The 19,652-nt window shown below is 45.2% G+C and overlaps 1 protein-coding gene across 3 annotated transcripts; it reads left to right on the top strand.

Moving 5' to 3' along the window:
* The first annotated feature begins 279 nt into the window (after window positions 1-279).
* LOC126527054 (uncharacterized) lies at window positions 280-12,631 on the top strand. 3 transcript variants are annotated; one of them, XM_050174774.3, is made up of 5 exons: window positions 280-1,204; window positions 2,945-2,987; window positions 5,437-5,621; window positions 11,393-11,609; window positions 12,317-12,631. In XM_050174774.3, the coding sequence occupies exons 1-5, from the start codon at window positions 1,175-1,177 to the stop codon at window positions 12,535-12,537; spliced, it is 696 nt and encodes a 231-aa protein (XP_050030731.1). In that variant the 5' UTR covers window positions 280-1,174; the 3' UTR covers window positions 12,538-12,631. The 3 variants fall into 3 exon arrangements, 2 of the variants coding, with proteins under 2 accessions (XP_050030731.1, XP_072140534.1); XM_072284433.1 differs by having other exon boundaries at window positions 289-1,152; XR_008611633.2 differs by lacking the exon at window positions 2,945-2,987 and having other exon boundaries at window positions 284-1,152.
* The last annotated feature ends 7,021 nt before the right edge of the window (window positions 12,632-19,652 follow it).

The following is a 19,652-nucleotide window of genomic DNA, read 5'->3' as shown; positions in this document are numbered from 1 at the left end:
GGGGGGGGGGGGGGCTGGCGGTAGGTAGGTAGATAAACTTTATTAAAAGAATAATCAGAAAAACCGCTAATGGTCGGGGGCTGAGGGGGGGTGGGGGGGGGGAAATGTGACTCAAAAATGAGCTATCGACCTATATTCGTGAACAAATTAAGCTAGCAAAATACCGAGTACTCCGCCACGCCCGCCGTAAGGCTAGTCTGGGAAGAGAGTGGCGTCAATAACAAATGCTCACATCCAACGCACTCGACGGCAGTGGGCACCCAGAACGCCTTGTGCGGCAATTCCGACGAGAATGCCGCATCGACTAGCGAGATATAGCAACCGAGCTTGCGGTAAATAAAAGTCTCATTCAGATTTATTGCAGAAAATTACATTAAATATTACAAAGTTTACATATACATGTAGGAGGACTCGTGGTTGAAGAACTGTAAGCATGCAGGACCTCCTGTCAGAAGGAAAAAGGAATGTATAAACAGAGCTGTCATGTTTAAAGATTTTCGTTTTTTTTTTAATGCGTGCGTGCGTGCGTGCGTGCGTGTGGTTTCTCACTTTTGTGGAATTTTGTCACTTGTGACATATTGCAATTTGTATAATTTTGTGTAATGTTGCGAAATAACATCCTCCTGAGTGTTCCAAGTGTATTCTGCGGTTTTTTTTTTTTTTTTTTCGCAAGCTGCATTGTTTACAGTTCTTGGTGAGGGGTCCTTGCCTCTTGTGAACTGTACAAATAATTAAAGTAACTATCCCATGAACATTAGCAAAAACAGTAACTTTAAACTTATCACATAATCCTGAAATTATTAGCGACCATTTAGAACTCGAATAAGTGTGGTGTGAAAAAATTTCTTTGGTTCGAACCGCTGCCAAACACGCCTATGCGATGCAATCAATGGCAGATAGAGCACGGGCGAAATGTATCCTCGGCGTCAATGGGCCCGTTCAAGTGACCCGTTCAAGTGACCCTTACCGTGTGTGACGAAGATAAAAAGCCCTGACGTCTGCTAAAGAAACGCAATAGGCTCCACGACGCCTTCGCCAAACTTTGTGATCGCTCGACTATCAGTGGAAGCTGATCTTGAAACCACTACAAGGAGAGCGCATCACAGACACCGCCAGCCAGTAGATATCAAGCCGCCCAGAACTCAACATCTCGTAAGTACAGCATCTCAGCGAGATGTCTCCGGAGAAAGTCGTACCACCTGCTGTATGTATTGGACGTATACCGACAGGTTAACGCATAACCTTACTATTTTCACCTCGTACACTTTATATATGCTATATATACATGACAGATCTTAGTTTTGTTATTGTTTTTTTTGTTGTTGTTGTTGTTGTTCCCATAGATGTAGCTGTTAGAGGTGCAGTTCTGACAAAATTTGTGGCGGCTACCGCGGTTATCATCACATTTATTCTCATTATGTATGTAATTAGTAGAAGTTAGGAGAAAAAGTCAATTTGTCCTCCCCAATTACGCGCGATACGTGTGAGCGGTCGTACCGTCGTCGCGTTGTCATGCTGTCGTCGTGCCACCATCGTATGCCGCAGTTGCGCCGTAATCGTCATCGCTTCGAGGAAGATAGCTACCGCTGTTTTGTGTGGCACTGCGGTCATTTGATCAACCAATACTGTACAATTTGTTCTCTTCATTTCGCTCGTTGAGCCTCCGAGGTGGCTTGATCTGCGGCTGTATACGTATACACGGCATTTTGTTGCTAACCACAATGTCGCGGGTTCGATTCCCGCGTCCGCATTATGATTGGGGCGCTATGCAAAAACGCTCGGGTGCCACGCTTTAGGAGAACGTGGAAGATCTCCCTGTGGAAGAAATTATTTCGGAGCCCGTCTCTCCATCATGAATCGATTCTTTCTTCGTTTATTTCTTTCCCCCTCTCTCTCTTCCTTTTCTTTTTAATCAAGATTCTTTCGAGCATAAGTGAGCCTTAGGATTTGAGGTCTAAAACTCAAGTTTTTCGTCGAGCATAAAATCTTCGCAGAAGATCTAGCTCTCGAGTGATGCCCCATTGACGACGCGCTCTTCTTTTGGCATTAAATTCATTCGGAACAATTGCTTGACGCGTGTTAGATCGTCCAACATTCATCAGTAATTTTGTCGAAGAGTATATATTGCGCAGGCGATGTCGACCAGAAATTACTGTGGACAACTACTACTATCGCATAATTCTGGTCCATAGCCTGTGAACGGGCCTTGCGCATTTCAAAGACGAAATGGGCAGTTTAAAAGATTTCATTGCCCGTCATCACGAGCTTTTCGCGGAGCAAAACAGCGGGTATACATGCAGTGCACTTTGATGACACCATTTCTTTACCTATTTTAGATGTTGAGCTTGCTTCGCGACACTCCCACGGCGCTGTCTTTGTGAATGTCTGCGACTCTTGAGGGAGGTCCCATCCGAGTGTTAATTGAAGAACGCTACAGAGCTGACGTAATAGTACTGAAGAGCATCGACAGGAAGGACTCGCCTCATAGTTAAAGGAGCACTAGAAAAGTAGGTTGAGCTGTATAAGTAAAATTAGTAAAATAGTTAGACAACAAATACGGTGGGGAAAAAAAAAAGCGAAAGACGGTTGTCTCGCCGTGACGTCATGCATTTTGACGGCGTTTGCCCGAGCTAGATAACTTTCTTTAAAATATGAGCTGCATTGCACTCTAACGGAGCCAAAGACTGAAGTCTCGAGGGCCCCAAAAGAGATCAAATATAACATATATACTCTGAAATCCCTGACATCACACTGACGTACCGGCGCCGGGGCTTTGGAGCGTAATTCAAAATAGATAGCTGGCCTTCGTTATCGCTTCTTGTAATCAACCCATTATAACGAAATTAGCGGAAGCGTAGTTTTTTAAAGAAACGCATGCATTGAGTGAATCAGCTCCAAACCAAAGGCTTGAAACGAAACCAACTTTTTTTTTCTTTACTTGCAGATCAAAATGTCGGTACGCATTGCAACCGTGTTTTTGTTTGCAGGTAAGTGCGAGATTCGGCTCATAAATGAGACGTTGCATTGGACAGATACGTCCCCGTCTCTCTCTCTCTTACACACAGATATATATATATATATATATACATGCGAAGTATGGAGGGGTGAACCGAGGGACCCAATTTTTTATTAATCATATCGTAAGGAACCAACAAACAAAGACAATAAGGACAACATAGGGGAAATTACTTGTACTTAAAAATTAATTAAAAAATTATAAATTAATGGAATTGAAAGTGGATTAAAAAAAAACAACTTGCCGCAGGTGGAGAACGGTCCCACGTCTTCGCATTACTTTTTCAGCCACTTTCATTGCCAATAATTTATAATTTCTTTAATTCACTATATATATATATATATATATATATACATAACATTTTGACAAGCGCGGCGTTTATATGCGGTAAATTTTATTGCGATGGTGAACGACGAGGAAATGGGACAGATAGTGCCGGTGTCGAGAGGGAGTGCCACTTGAAGGCGGCCTTTGCGGCATTTCAGTACAGCGCGCATTAATACATTTGAAGAGACTAATTACTCAGTCCGACCAATGCACTTACCATAGATATTAAAACGCGACGAAGAATTCTCTACTACGAGTGAGTGCAAATACGAAGTACCAAATTATGTACGAACTAAAACACGGTTTATCAGTAATCTTGCCTGCATTTGCGAAAACTTTTTGTCCACTTCCCGCAAACTTTCAACCGGCGACATACGCAAGAGAATCGTTAGCAAAGTTCATTACAGAAAGATGTGTTGAACACCGCAGCGTATATGAGATTACGCAGGTGGTCATGTGAGTGAGTGCATGAGATGAACTCGAAAATTTCAGAGCCTTGCCTGAAAGTATCGCATACACTTACTTTGATTTCATGCATACCCTCGTTGACAGTCTCAAGGCAAGCCCACAAATGACAATGGGCTGTTCCCACGACTGGTCTGCGTTTCCAGTCCTTATCGTGACGTACACATTTATAGCAAACGGAATTAACGTGCACGCTGTCAATTTCGTAACGGTTAGCACGCACGACTTTAGTTTTAAACAGGGCGCTCATGTATAAGCTCTCCCGGTGGAAAAGCCATGTATCACAAGTGGATCTCCATGAGGCTCCCTCAAGGGTTATAATCTTCCCGGACACCGGAGAGAGTGCTTGGCCCCTGCGGCCCTATCAAAGACATTGACCTGCGCTGTCACAAGTGGTGTGCTTGTGGTTTAAAGGTCTCTAAGCAATCTTCTAAAGAGATACTCCAGAAAATTCCGCACTCAAGAAAAACTTCTCGTTTTTTTCTTCCTTTCACTTTTAAAGTCTTTTTGCTCAGGCTTGTTAGGTTTGTAATCTGCATACATATTTAGAATGGTTTAAACCGCACGTTACGTTCGAAGAACGTTAAAGAAAGCATAGGCACGCAAGATAAGTTATGATTACTGCTTGTGGTCAACATAAGCCTCAAATGGTGCGAAGTTTTTTTAGAGAGAATCAGACATACATTTACGCCCTTCTATAGAGCATCTCTAGCGGTACCGCAGGAATTCACGAAGTTGCAGCGGCGATCCGGATGTCATTCAAAGATGTCATCTGCCATTGGTGTCCTTGCACGTACGCGATGTATTCTTTCTACAAAGGTGAAGATTATGATCTACAATGCATTAGTGTCCTCTCTGTTGCAGTACTGCAGCATAGTGTGGTGTACTACTGGTGTAACAAATTTGCGCAAGCTGTATTTGCTGCAGAAAAGAGGCATACAACATATTGCTGCTGTACATTATGGTTCTTCTACAAAACTTCTTTTTACAAAATACGAAATTCTTCCAGTGTTCTGTTTATATAATTATATAGGCTAATGTTGTGTTTTAAAGCTTTTGTTAAGTATACGGTACCGATACCATAATTCATCTTGCTAAGTTAAAAGCAAACACAAGTGTTCGTCCAACCAGGCACAAAGAAATATGGACTGTACCCACCCCTAGAACTAATTATGATGAACAATCTTTGTCCTACAAGCTAACTTCATTTCTAAACTTATTAAACCATGAATATTTTGATCCTTCGTGTAATCAAAATTCTCATTAAACGCTTCGCCCAGTCCATTTATTTTCAGGAATAGTACATCCTTTCGAACTTTTTTGTCGATCGCTGCTTTTCATATTCATGCCATTTCAAGCCTATGCAAACGGGTTGTGTTGTTTCGCGCTTTGGTACAAAATTTTGTGTTACTCGGTGTTATGTAATATTCGTCGATTTATTTGAACTCTTTGTGCATGACTGACCGTCATCCAAATATATCAAATATATAAAAATATAAAGAGAAGCGTTGATCAGTTAACGTTGGCGTCGGCTATTCTTGCCTGCGCTGTACACACCTGTCCCGTTTAATTACAAACATATGAAGTAGCCCGTATCTTCCTCGCTTATACGCGTCTTCACTGCGCAGTTTGCGCTTGCGCAAGCCCCGGGCACATCGACTTCGTGTTGGACCAGCTACTGTCCAGCGCCGGCGTCGACGTGCTTTCGCTTCCGGACATCTCATTCGACGTGGACAACCAGCGCAACTGGACATTCTCGGGGTACGTCGAGTTCCACCTGCAAAACGGGACACTGCTAAACCTGCGCAGAAGGGTGAGTACACCTCGACCGAGGCACCGAGCGCAGTCGGAAAAACCTGCACACCCTTTGGGGTGCAGTTTTGCCACGCTGCTAAAATCGCCACCATTAATTCTGGGTTCACTTTAGTAATTTCACGCCAGGAATGCCATGAGCTATTTATAGCGTCGCAAATTGTTCCTTACGTGGTATTGATTCATGCATAATATATTGATCTTCTTTGACTGGATTGCACACTGAAAGGCGCATATAAAAGAAAAAACGGCGTCCTGAAAAATTATTTTCAGGGAGTGTTACTGCTAGTGCCATATTATAACTTCGCCTCCGAGAGTTCTCGCAAAGCTCTCACTCTGAATGGGCGAAATGACTAAAAGTAAACGCACTCCAAAGCCCGATGCATGCAGGAACTCTCGCAAGTGGCACTTCACTCTTAAAACAGTTGAACCCATTCGGGTGTATATTTGTCCCACAACAATAGTCGTCATCTGCCTTGCTTGCGTTTCCTTTCTTGAAAACTCGGCGCTCGCTACTTTCCTGTCAAGAATGCTCTGTCATGCTGACAACGCGCACGCAGTTCGTGACTTGGAAGTCCCGGGCTCGCAGGGTTAAAGAAGGAAATGCGGGCAAGACAGATGACGATTATTGTTGTGTGGCAAATATACACCCCAAAGGGTGCAACTGTTTTTAGAGTGTTGAAGGTTCTCTTTGAAACCAAAGTTCTGGTTTTCGCTTACACTACATATACACTTTTCACCCTCCTTACGGTGTAATCTTGTGACTAAATGGCGTACAACTGTTAACAGTTTACACTCTTACATAAGTTTGCACCCTTTGGGGTTTATCGTGTCCTACAACAATAATCGTCATCTGCCTTGCTTGCGCTTAGAAGTGCAGGGCTTGCAGCGTTAAAGAAAGGAAATGCGGGCGAAATAGATGACGATTACACTCTTTAAAAATTTTGCACCCTCTGGAGCTTATCTTTTCCCACAACAATAATAGTCATCTGCTTTGCTTGCATTTCCTTTCGTGACATGGCTTATATATATATATATATATATCATCAGCCTGGTTATGCCTACTGCAGGGCAAAGGCCTCTCCCATACTTCTCCAACTACAACGGTCATGTACTAATTGTGGCCATGTCGTCCCTGCAAACTTCTTAATTTCATCCGCCCACCTAACTTTCTGCCGCCCCCGGCTACGCTTCCCTTCCCTTGGAATCCAGTCTGTAACCCTTAATGACCATCGGTTATCTTCCCTCCTCATTACATGTCCTGCCCATGCCCATTTCTTTTTCTTGATTTCAACTAAGATATCATTAACTCGCGTTTGTTCCCTCACCCAATCTGCTCTTTTCTTATCCCTTACCGTTACACCCATCATTCTTCGTTCCATAGCTCGTTGCGTCGTCCTCAATTTAAGTAGAACAATACAAAGTCGTCAGGGTCAAGTGCTCCGGATCTGTCTAGGCCTGCCTCAGAGTGCTTCAACAGTGGCTACGATAGCAATCGCTGGAGACCACCTTGTCAGGACCCACATTGAAATTGAAGCACTCAGGACCCATATAAGACATCTGGCCAGGAATCCTCGTCACCACTTGGCCTCCCTAACAGCGGACAGACCACGCACATATTTCAGCCAAACGATAACTGCATATGATGAATCATTGCCAGCTTGTTTCCCTCCGGCTGCGAGACCTTCGATTCCTCCATGGTGCCTCGCTCAGCTAAAAATCAACCTCACAATACCTGGTATCTCGAAAAAAGCTGATCTATCATCGCCAGCCCTTAGACATCTGCAGCTCACGGTACTATATTTGTACGAGAACTACCGTGACTCTACGCATGTTTACACTGATGGATCTGTCCTTCCAAGCAGCTCCGCGGCGGCAATCATCATACCAGCGAAAGCTACAACAATCAAATTTAAGACTACCCACGCGACAACATCGACGGCAGCAGAGCTTGCAGCGCTCTTTACTGCCCTTCAGCAAATTGGTGATGAACCACCACACAAGTGGACAATATTCTGCGATTCGAAGGCGGCACTGCAGTCTCTACTGTCACCTTTTACGACGCGGACCGCACGAACAACTAATATTTCATATTACAGAGACGTTACAACATATAAGTGATGCAGGCCATGAAATAACCTTCCAGTGGCTTCCAAGTTACTGCGGGATTATCGGCAATGAACGGGCGGATCACGCTGCCCGCTCAGCCCATACTGAGGAGCGCCACGTCCCAATTCCTCTTTCTAGAACTGACGCAGCACGGAAGCTCCGCCTACTTGCTCGGCAGTGCACCGCGTCGCAATGGAATGAGGCACATTTAGGAATTACGCGACTGTGCTCACTCGATCCAACATTAAGTCTTCGAGCGCCATCACAGCTTTGCCGTAGAGACGCCACGCTTCTATATCGACTTTGGTTGGGCGTTGCCTTTACCAAAGCTTATGCATTCCGCATAGGGATGGCCGACAGCCCAACCTGTGACCACTGCGGCCATGAAGAATCAATTGGTCATATTTTGTGCGCCTGCCCGCAGTACAGTCCACAGAGGGCACGCCTTCGCCATGAACTTGACCAACTGGACGACCAACCGCTATCCGAAAAAAGAATTCTACAACATCGAAAGGACCTACCGTCACAGAAGAAGGCCGTGCAAGCGCTATTGCGCTTTTTGAGATCTACCGGCCTGTGTGAACGACTTTAACTGGAACGCCTTTTGTGTGCCTGTCTCCACGTGTGCGTGTTTCCCCCCCCCCCTTTTTTTTTAGCGTTTTCCTCTTTCTAACCCCTATCCCCCATCCCCAGTGTAGGGTAGCAAACCGGAGACTCATATCTCGTTCACCTCCCAGCCTTTCCTCTTCATTCTCTCTCTCTCTTTCTAAGTAGAACCCTTTTCGTAAGCCTCCAGGTTTCTGCCCCGTAGGTGAGTACTGGTAAGACACAGCTATTACACACTTTCCTCTTCAGGGATAATGGCAACCTGCTGTTCATGATTTGCGAATGCCTGCCAAACGCACCCCAGCCCATGCTTATTCTTCTGATTATTTCCGTCTCATGATCCGGATCTGTCGTCACTACCTGTCCTAAGTAGATGTAGTCCCTTACCACTTCCAGTCCCTCGCTACCTATTGTAAATTGCTGTTCTCTTCCGAGGCTGTTAGACATTACTTTAGTTTTCTGCAGATTAATTTTTAGACCAATTCTTCTGCTTTGCCTCTCCAGGTCAGTGAGCATGCATTGCAATTAGTCCCCTGAGTTACTAAGCAAGGCAATATCATCAGCGAATCGCAAGTTACTAAGGTATTCTCCATTAACCTTTATCCCCGATTTTTCCCACTCCAGGTCTCTGAATACCTCCTGTAAACACGCTGTGAATAGCATTGGGGAGATCGTATCTCCTTGCCTGACGCCTTCTATATATATATATATATATATATATATATATATATATATATATATATATATATATATATATATATATATATATATATTCCATTAAAAGAGGCTGAACAATGATTATCAATCATGCATAATTAACCATTATAAACCCGTGTTGCGAAAGTTTGTCGAAGCGTGTCAGTGAAATGATACAATAAAGTCAGGAAAATTCCCACTAAAACTGTGAAGTGAATCATATACGTAGACGTTTCACGTCTAATGTCCCTGCAGGTGACTGGTAAGCAGTCAATTTACCAGCAGTATGTAGATGGATTTAATTAATTTAATTTATTTATTTGTTTATTTAATTATAGTGCAATCATCAAGGGGGATTTTGGCAAGGCGGGCTATGAAACAAAACTGATAGCAAAATTTGTAGAAATGTAAGAAATACAAAACCTGCTAACCTTAAAAAAAAAAAAAAAAACACACACACACCACCGCCGAAGCCGTATATGCTTCTTTACCTTTCACCCAGGCAGCATCAACTGCCAGTTGGTTGCCATTGTATCAAATTATCAAGGGAAGGTGCAAGACGCTCTCACTATTTTTACCAAGGACCCCATGGTGGCGGAACAAGCGGCAATTGCTCTAGCCATCAGGAGCAATAAGTGGGTCTGCACTTACAGTGATGAAAGAATTCGCTGGAGAAATTATTTGAATCACAGAAAAACGAAAATGTGCGTGATGTTTATGTATGAAATATCCATGCAATGGCGGCCAAAATTTCACTGCCATTTTAATCGTGGCGCCACCGCCGGTAGATCAAAATAATCCAGCGGCTCCAAAAAGTAAGATTCTGATAAATTGCTCGACCACTACATATTTGCATTCTGTTAAGATCAGTTCAGTCTTAAATAAGTAGGGCGCAAATGAAAAGTCGTAAAGTTATTGCCGCCAATAAGACAATCGTGAACAAGCTCTAGGAATCAGGCATGTTACGATAAAATCGTAAAAGTTGGAAAATGTATGAAATACGGACACAAATCACAGTGTATACAAAAAAGTACCTGATTTCACCACATTAGTTTCTAAACAAGAGGGTCAGGACTTGATTGAAGAACTTCATCTTTAGCTATAAACTGTACCACTCGTTAACCACTCTAGGAAAGAAGGAGTACTTGAATCAATTAAAGCGCGTGCGAAGGGGAACAGCTGTTAAGGTATGCCTTTGTCTCGTGGCATATCCGGATGACAAAGACATTACCTTTGATGTATCAACACTATATCAGTGTAGTTTGAGTAAAAGGATCCCAAATTATACAAGCATGGTCTGATAGTGGTAAGACAACAGTGCACATATAGCAACCAAACAGCAGGGGGTGATAATTGTAAAGCTCTTCGAAGAAAGAACGTATACGGTTTCCTATCTGGTTTAGCTGTAACGTGGTCAATGTGTTTTGACCAATGAAGGGCGTTATTGATCCAATGTCCTAAGCATTCAAAATGAGTTGTCCAAGCAAGAAGCAGATTATTTTCACAGCAGCTTAATTTTAAAGGTTTTCAAAGGTTTCAAGTATATTAGTCATAAAAAGTACTTTCTAAATTTATTTCCATTTGCCAGAATTGACACCATTCACTCATCTTCTGGAAGTCCTGATTCAGCTTCGGTCGGTCAGAAGTACGTTTGATCTCCAAGTAAATAACATAGTCATCAGCGTCCAATTTAATTTTAACTGATATATATGTCTTTAATGAATGTCATAAATAAAGTGGCCCTACCACGCATCCTTGTATAGGAACATAAAATGTACTCCAGTTGGTTTTGGTAAACCATTTACTGCTGCGGCTGCGAATGTTCTTCAGACTAATGTTTTAGTGATGCTGCAGGACCGGCAGCATTTCAATCCATCCAAGTGGCTTTTGTACAGAATAGAAAACGAAAACATGAATTTTGTGAGCACAATTTCAAGTCTGACTGACCCACTTCTGACGGTGGGGGTATAATGCCCTCCCCCCCCCCCCCCCCCCCTCGGGAGATACGCCTATGCATGTGCCACCACACTCCAGCATCCATTCGAGCTTTTATGCAACTTTATCGTCATTATATTTCACTCCTTATTTTCTATGATGAAAGAATGGTGTATAGGCTTGTGGTCACTTACACAATTCTTTTTTTTCGAAATCACTGTTTTTTCTCAGCTTATGCGCCACCAATATCTCAAACATCTATTGCTTGTATTCACCGCGCCAATGTCTAATGACCCTATATAGCCTCATGAAGAATGAGCAAGTTTCCATTTCTGAATATTACTACTGTACACCTTGCCATTCTGGCAAGATGTGCAATTGTCTCGACTAAATTTGCACTGCGTAAAACGATCTTTGGCGGTGCAGGTACGACGAGTCGGTGACTGCGGCCTGCGCGGCGACCAGGAAAACGGCTCCCCGTTTGTCGAGATTTGGTGCAACTTGAACCTCCGGGGTGTGGTCGCCCGTTACGAAGTCGAGGTGATCGCCGACGACCGATCCAACACGGTGGTTGCCGAACTGCTCGTTGACACCGGCAACATCTACTTCAAGCTCGAGACGCGCCAAGACAACTGCACAGAATGTACGCGATGCATGTAACCTCTGAGCTGTAGGGGATGATTCTGGTCTCGACGAGTGAGTGAGTGAGTGAGTGAGTGAGTGAGTGAGTGAGTGAGTGAGTGAGTGAGTGAGTGAGTGAGTGAGTGAGTGAGTGAGTGAGTGAGTGAGTGAGTGAGTGAGTGAGTGAGTGAGTGAGTGAGTGAGTGAGTGAGTGATGAATAGCAATCCATTATTTCGATCAAGAAAGACTGCATCGGGCCCAGATGACAGAGAATGTTTCAGTTATCTATATGGAAGATAACAGATAAAATAAATTACATAAGGCTGTATAAAGGTATACTAACCAGTCAAATAAGCAGCACTCCCGAAAGTTCCCAACGAATTTGGCGTTATTTCCTTTCAATTCATTCCAGAAATGGTTGCCACACAAGTTGTAGAGGTTTTTTTTTTTTTTTCTCTCTCTCTTGCGATACTTACATGCGCGTTGGAGGAGAGGTCCTGCTACCAATGTTTTTTGACAGGTACACCTTTGGAAGCAGTCCAAACATGAAAAATAATGAACGTGCACCGACTTACATATAGTGAGAGCAAAGGATTGTGCTGCGCAGCGTAAGAATTATGTTCGTGCATGAAAACAAACTTAGCGTAAGACTGGGACACGCGCGCTTCGAAAAATTATGTGTTAATGTCGTTTCCCTCTCATTGTCTTCTTTATACGTGTGTGCGCAGGTTCGCAAATAACGGATTTCCAGGTGACCGAAGTTACAGCCCGGATGAAGCCTCTGGCACAGTACATGGACTTCATCGCCGAAGTTGTGCAGAAATTTGAAAGCGAAGTAGTCTCTCGAGCACCGAGGCACATATCCTACGCATTTAGCACAGCTTACAAGCGGGCACTGGCTGACAGGGTTTCCCCGCTGAAAGCCACAGACTTCACTGATCTCTCCTAGATGAAAGCAGCAAAGCTGACTTTGAAATGTAATATGAAATCTAATAAACGCACAGCGCTGAGATGGCAAATAAAGACACTATATTTTGCTATCACTGCTTCTCTGCGATTATAGATCCCTTGATTGTGGGTCAGTCTTACCATGAGCGGAGAAATCGTCGGCCAGAAAGGACGCAAAAATGAAATACCTTGAAATTCCCGCCTTTCTTGCACCAGCTCCCTGTGACGTCATGCATTTTGACGACGCTTGTTCGGAGCTGAAATCGTACTTACGCCATTGCCAGTCGCATACGTACGGATGGCCTGGACGCGAAACGGAATCCTTCCATCTGCTAATAATGAACATTTTATCGCCAAATAAGACCAAATTGGGTATTTTATTAAAGTTTATCTTGAACTTGTAAAAAAGGTCGCAGTTTCGCCCGAAAGGTGAAGCATCGATTGTGATAGCAAATTAGTAGACAGCTATACGAAGTAAGGATAGTAGTTTTAACGGCTGTATAAACTTGAAAACATTCGCTTACTAAGTGAATTAACAAGCAGGGTGTCAGCGCACACAAGCAAACATGAACACACCACACTCGATGAGCGCGGACACTCGCTGACAAAACGCTGGTGTGAGCAAGCGCGGCAGCAGCAGCGAGCTAAAATTGACCTTCGTGCGGTCTATCGCTTCAACGCAGGAGTGGCGAGAACAGCATGAGCCGTCTGTGGATCCCTTTCAAGATACAGCGCGCGCGACGGCGAGCGGCCGTGCCAAGTACGCACTTGTTGGCAGAGCCGCCCCCCTCCCTCCCGCGCTGCATCCCCACATTCCACCACGCGAGATTGATTAAATTAAATCATACGGTTTTACGTGCCAAAACCACTTTCTGATTACGAGGCACGCCGTAGTGGAGGACTCCGGAAATTTCGACCACCTTGGGTTCTTTAACGTTCACCTAAATGTAAGGACACGGGTGTTTTTGCATTTTGCGCCCGTCGATTCGATCCCGCGACCTCGTGCTCGGCAGCTCACCAGCATATATCCACTGAGCAATGTTAAAAACGGCCAGCTGCAGTGCAAGTTTGCCAGACATTTACGCCAGCGGTGGCAACCTCATCTTGGAACGCCGCCGCCAACCTCTAGCCTCGGCGTGACTAAGTCGACTTTGTGTCGGGAACAATACGCACGTCCTCCACTCTCCGTCGCTTCAGCTAGGATGCGTTTGACGAAGCAGGCTTTGTGCTGAAACCGCCACCGTTACGCTCTAGCCTCGTCGCCGTTGTGACGGAATGAGTTCGGCCGAAAACTGTTTACAGCGCAAACACATGCAACCACAAAGTATAAGGGACAGGACACAAGCGCTTGTGTCCTGTCCCTTATACTTTGTGGTTGCATGTGTTTGCGCTGTAAACAGTTTTCATGTCAAGTATGCACCAACTCGCCCAGAAAGAAGTTTTAATGGAGTTCGGCCGGCCAACTATTGTTATCGAACTCCCCAACGCGGACCTGATCTGCTACGGGTGGGGGAGTTGCCGCGGGAACGTCGTCGTAGGCTCCTTCCCACGCGCCAACCAAGACGCAAGACAATGTGCTACTCGGGCGCGCTACCCGGGTCAGCTCCGAGTTCGACGAAGCCCCTCTGACGTCGGCTCCGGACCATGCTACCTGTGTGTGTTTGTGCGTGCGTGTGTGTGTGCGCGCGCGCGCGCGTGTGTGTGTGTGTGCGCGCGTGCGTGCGTGCGTGTGTATGTGCGTGCGTGTGTGTGTGTGTGTGTGTAAGCCGTCCCAGGGAGAGGCGGCGTGTTTACAGTGACTAGACGAACGTTTCTGTCCCCTTGGAATCAAGGGGGGCCGAGTGCTTATAAGCCGCTGTTGTGCGGATGCTCGACACACTTTCTTAAGCAGTCATGTTAGACTGAGACACTCTCTCAAGCAGTCGTGTTAGACTGACGTAGTTTTTCTCGCAGTCATGCTAGACTGATGAACTGCATGTAAATACTGTAAATAAATCCTTATTCCTCGTTCTCGATGAGAAGCAATCCTTCCCTCCATCAACGTCCTCAGCGTGGATAAGACGGCATGGGCCAGCTACCTTCGAATTCATGCCGGACTCCAACCTTGACAACGGGTTACGAGCAATGGGACTGAGCCCCCAATCCTGACAGCAACCACGGCGGGTCACGCGATCTTGAGCCGCGATCGTCACCTCCCCTTGCACTCGGTCGCTAAATGCGCATCAGTATACAACTGGTTGTCGCACGGAAGGAGCAAACGATTCAGTAACTGGAGTTACATCACGGGTGACGGCGACAGCAAAAATGTTCCTGGAGTGCCCATATAATTGACATCGCAATAAAATTGTAGGGGATTTCGAATAGCGGTATCTTTATTTCGATAACAATTACATGGACACTGCAGGCGCACTTCCGCTGCCGTCGTCGGCGTTCTACTGTGGCGGCGGCTGCGTATGGCGCGGCCGCGCGGGCCTATAGCCCTATTTTGAAAGCGATCTGCGATGGGGACAGAGTCTATTCGCGCCGGGAGCTGATAGCTTCGCCTGCCCTGTGTTTTCGAAGGTTAGTTCAAGCTGAAGCGAGAGACAGCACGAAGGTCAATTCACTCGCTGCTGCAGCCGCGCTTGCCACAGACAAAACAAATGAACAGCACGTCACCAGATGCACGCAGAGTAGCTCGATCGCTGCAATACTAGCAATGAAGCAAGAGGAGGTTGGCCAAACAATAAATTTTAGAAAATTCGCAGGCTGCCTAAGGTGAGGCACGCAGAAGTGATTGCCAGGCGTTCGCTCGAACAGGTGGTATCCAGAACCCGAAGTATTTGAAATTTTAAATATTCACACACCCCTAAAAATATAACAAAATCCGTTGCCCTCGCCAACGGTCTTTCAATGGCAATGGCTTCTCATAGAATGAAGAACCAGCTGGCTCCTTGCGAAGCTTGACAATAGAGAATGGGGGCACATTTTCCTTCTTGATATTGTTTTCTATCAGTGCCATATTTTATTACTTATAGGAAGAAATGAGTAAGTAGTCCACACGACATCATCTTTTCTTTTTTCTTGTTTTCTGACTTTGGCAACAAGCAAAGTGGGGGGGGGGGGGGCACTTTCGTCGAGCCCAGTCGGTATCAAATTTCTCGAACGCGAGTGGCTGCCTGCTTGAATTCTCAATCACGAGTCAATCGAAAAATTCAATGGAAAGCCAATGGAGAAATTCGATTTCAATCGGGCTCGATCGCGATCGAAAGGGCCCCGTGTAGCTGGGTCAGATAAGCGTAACATACGACATATACATAGCACGATCATGATCGGCATCAGTGTCGTGCTACCGCTGACATTAGTTTACAAAGGTAAGGGAAGCAAGGACAACATTAAATCCTACAGGCCAATAACTGTCACATCAGCCATATACAGAGTAGCAATGCAGATGGTGAAAATGAGAATGGAGGAATGGGCAGAACGTGAAGAGATCTTAGCAGAGCTGCAGAGTGGATTTCGAAGAAACAGAAGGCTAGATGATAATTTATTTGTTATAACACAGTGCAGAGAGATAGCGGCAGCCAGGCAGAAACCTCTATGGATAGCTTTTTTAGACATTAGAGGAGCCTGTGATAATGTAAAACGAGAAAAGTTACGGAGCCAGTTGAATGAACATGGTCTTGATAGAAAGTTGGTTGGATTCCTACAACAAGTTTGTACAGATAATGACGTAGAGACAACATGGGAGGGGGAAATTACAACGCCAGCTAAAATAAGAAGTGGTCTCAGACAGGGCTGTCCATTGTCGCCCCTGATTTTTATGATTTACATGAGCCAAGTGGAAAAGAGGCTAGAACAGAGCACAATAGGAACCGACATAAGCTATATGCTATAAGGGAAGAAGGTAGCTCAAGTACTTGCCGGACTGATGTATGCAGATGATATAGTACTGCTTTCTGACATCCAAGTAGGGCTACAGGAACTAATGAGGATAGTGGAGAGGAGGGAGAAAAATTGGGACTGCAATTCAGTGTAGAGAAGTCTGGGATAATAGTATACAGTGGAGAAAGGGGGGAACCATTGGAAATACAAGGCACTAAGATTGATCATGTTGAAAAATACAAGTATTTGGGCATATGGCTAAACGAGGGCAAGAAGTACTTGGAAGAACATGAAAAAATTATGATTGAAAAAGTGAAAAGGAACTCAGCTGTAATGAAACACAAGACACTATGGAACTATAATAGGTACGAGGTGGTTAGAGGGGTATGGAAAGGGGTTATGGTACCTGGCCTCACATTCGGAAATTCAGTACTGTGCATGAAATCGGAAGTTCAGGCATGCATGGAAACAAGACAGAGAAGTGTAGGCAGGTTGGCCTTAGGAGCGTACGGGAACACCCTTAATGAGGGAGTGCAGGGAGACACGGGATGGTCGTCATTCGAAGGTAGAGAGGCAATAAGTAAGCTAACATATGAACAGAGACTCGCAGCACTGGGGCAAAAAAGGTGGGTAGGAAGAGTGTACAAATATCTGTACATGAAAAGTTTGAACACAAAGTGGACAATCAGAACTAGGAAGCTGAGGATTAGATACCTACAGCCGAGGGAGGGGGTCCAACGTGGTTCTAGTGTGGGAAAGGAGGTGAAAGAGACAGAAAGAAAAAGGTGGGAAGAAAGAATGCTCGGAAAGCCAGCGCTAGCTATGTATAGGACACAAAAACAGGAGATAAAGAGAGAGCTCTTATTTGATAACTCGCGGGGCAGCTCACTATTATTCGAAGCTAGGACGGGGGTTTTGAGAACGAAAACATACAGGGCTAAATTTGAAGAAGTGGACCTTTTATGCACAGCTTGCGGAGCCGAAATTGAGACCACAGAGCATATAGTGCTGAGATGCACAGACCTTCATCCGACTCTGGCTGAGGGAACAGTGAAAGATATGGAAGGGGCATTAGGTTTTCCCGGGGAACGAGGGCAAATAGACGAGAAAAGAGTGACAGGAAAAGGAAGGCTAGAGGATTGGTGGAGGAAATCAAGGGAGAGATAATACCATAAATCGGGGAGCTAAAGTTTTCTATACTATTTTAGGTATTTATTTTGGGGGGGGGGAAGAGGGGAGTGAAAACTAGTTTAAGAAGACGGGGATATCAAGAAAGAAAAAAATAGGAGGGGGAGCAAAAGGCTAGGTGGCGCCAGCCGCCGCCCGCCACAGGGGCGCCAGCGAGCGCGAGGAGAGGAGGGGAACAAGCTAACCCCAAGGAATGAGCTCATAGCCAATGATAAGCATAACCTGGAAGTTAGGAGGGAGGGAAAGATTGCCCTAGTACTTATCGGTGGTGATTCAAATATGAGGAGGTGCAAAAGAGCTATAATGGAGCGTGCAAAGGGTGATAAGCGGGTAGCAGTCGGGACGTTCCCAGGCAGGACAATGGATGCAGTACTGAGAGAAACAAAAAACGAGCTTTCGGAGAACGTTGCAGAGCGCAAATTGGTAGTGGTAGCGGCGGGGCTAAATGATGTCTTGAATGGTGAAGCCGCAAAAGTAGTGGAAAGATTAGCGGAGGGAGTTGACGATTTAAGGGCGATAGCACAGCAAGTCCAGATCGTGGTATGCACGGTGCCGGAGGTGCAAGGAAGGAACGGAGCAATTGGCAAGGACGTTGTAGCTGTTAATCGTGAGATAAGAAAGCTAAGCCAGGAGAAAGGATTTGAAGTGGCAGACATAAACAGAGAAGTGCATAGAGAAGGCTTTGGCGGAGGCTTTACACGAGATGGCATCCACTTTAATGGAAGGCTAGGAGCCGAGATCGGCTGGCGCCTGGCAGGTCGGGCAGTAGCATTTTTAGGGGGTCCACTGCGCCTCAGGGCGTAGGGGTAGGTAGAAACAGTGTAGAAAGTGCAACAATAGAGTCTGACGCCAATAAAATGACCACTAGGAGGTCCAGGAAGAAAACTACAAAAATTTATATAAGGCGGTAGTAAGAGAGCAAGGTGGTTAGAAATAGAACAGCAGTTAAAGGACGAAGAAGTAGGTGTATACGCGCTATGCGAGACACATCTCAGGGATCTAGAAGACCCACCGTTTATTGAAGGCTACGTCTGGGAAGGGAGCAATAGAACAACAACGGAGAGGAAGGGAGGAGGAGTAGGTATGCTCATACACCAAGGAACAAATTGGCAAAGAATAAAGTTAACTTGCAAAGAACATGTCTGGGTATCAGGTACGATTGCCGGTAAAAACGCATGGCTAGGAGTAGTTTATTTAGGAACAGGGGACAAATGCAGGCAAGAGAACAGAGATCTAGTGAAGTGTCTCGATGACGATATAAAGCAGTTTGGAGAAGGTGCCGATATTTGTCTGCTGGGTGACATGAATGGCCACATCGAGGATCTGGATGGATACATAGATTGTAATGGGAAGTTGATGCTAGACTTCTGTGAGCGACACAACCTAGTTATAGTAATTAGAGAAACTAAGTGTGAGGGACAAATCACGTGGGAGTCCCGTAACAGACAAACGACCATTGACTACTGCTTAATGTCGCAGGGGTTGTATAGCAAGCTCGCAATAATGGAAATAGACGAAGAGGGGAAGTACAGACTCGGAAGTGATCATAAGCGTATTAGTCTACAGTTGGGAGATATCTCGGGGTATGGATAAACAAACGGCAGATGTACACGTACAAGCACGAACAGTCTCTCATAGCAAAAGGGCGAAGAGATGCTGGGATAATGAAACATAGGGCATTGTGAGGGTACAACAGATATGAGGTACTGAGAGGTATTTGGAAGGGAGTAATGGTGCCGGGGCTTACTTTCGGGAATGCGGTCCTGCAGTGTTTAAGGGCAGAGGTTCAGTCGAGACTAGAAGTAAATCAGAGAGCTGTGGGAAGGTTAGCACTAGGTGCCCACGGGAAAACCACAAACGAAGCAGTACAGGGAGATATGGGTTGGGCATCGCTCGAAGCACGGGAAGCTCAGAGTAAAATCCAGAGTAAATCAGAGTAAAAACGTCAAAAAATTGGACGATAACAGGTGGGCAGCTAAGGTGTTTAAATACCTATACAGAAAGAGCGTTGACTCACAATGGCGGAAACGTACTAGGAAGTTAACCAGTAAATATGCCAGACAC

Source organism: Dermacentor andersoni, chromosome 9 (assembly GCF_023375885.2).
Source record: "Dermacentor andersoni chromosome 9, qqDerAnde1_hic_scaffold, whole genome shotgun sequence".
Classification (NCBI taxonomy): domain Eukaryota; kingdom Metazoa; phylum Arthropoda; class Arachnida; order Ixodida; family Ixodidae; genus Dermacentor; species Dermacentor andersoni.
The sequence above is the reverse complement of the archived record's forward strand: the minus strand, read 5'-3'. Positions and strand labels throughout refer to the sequence as shown.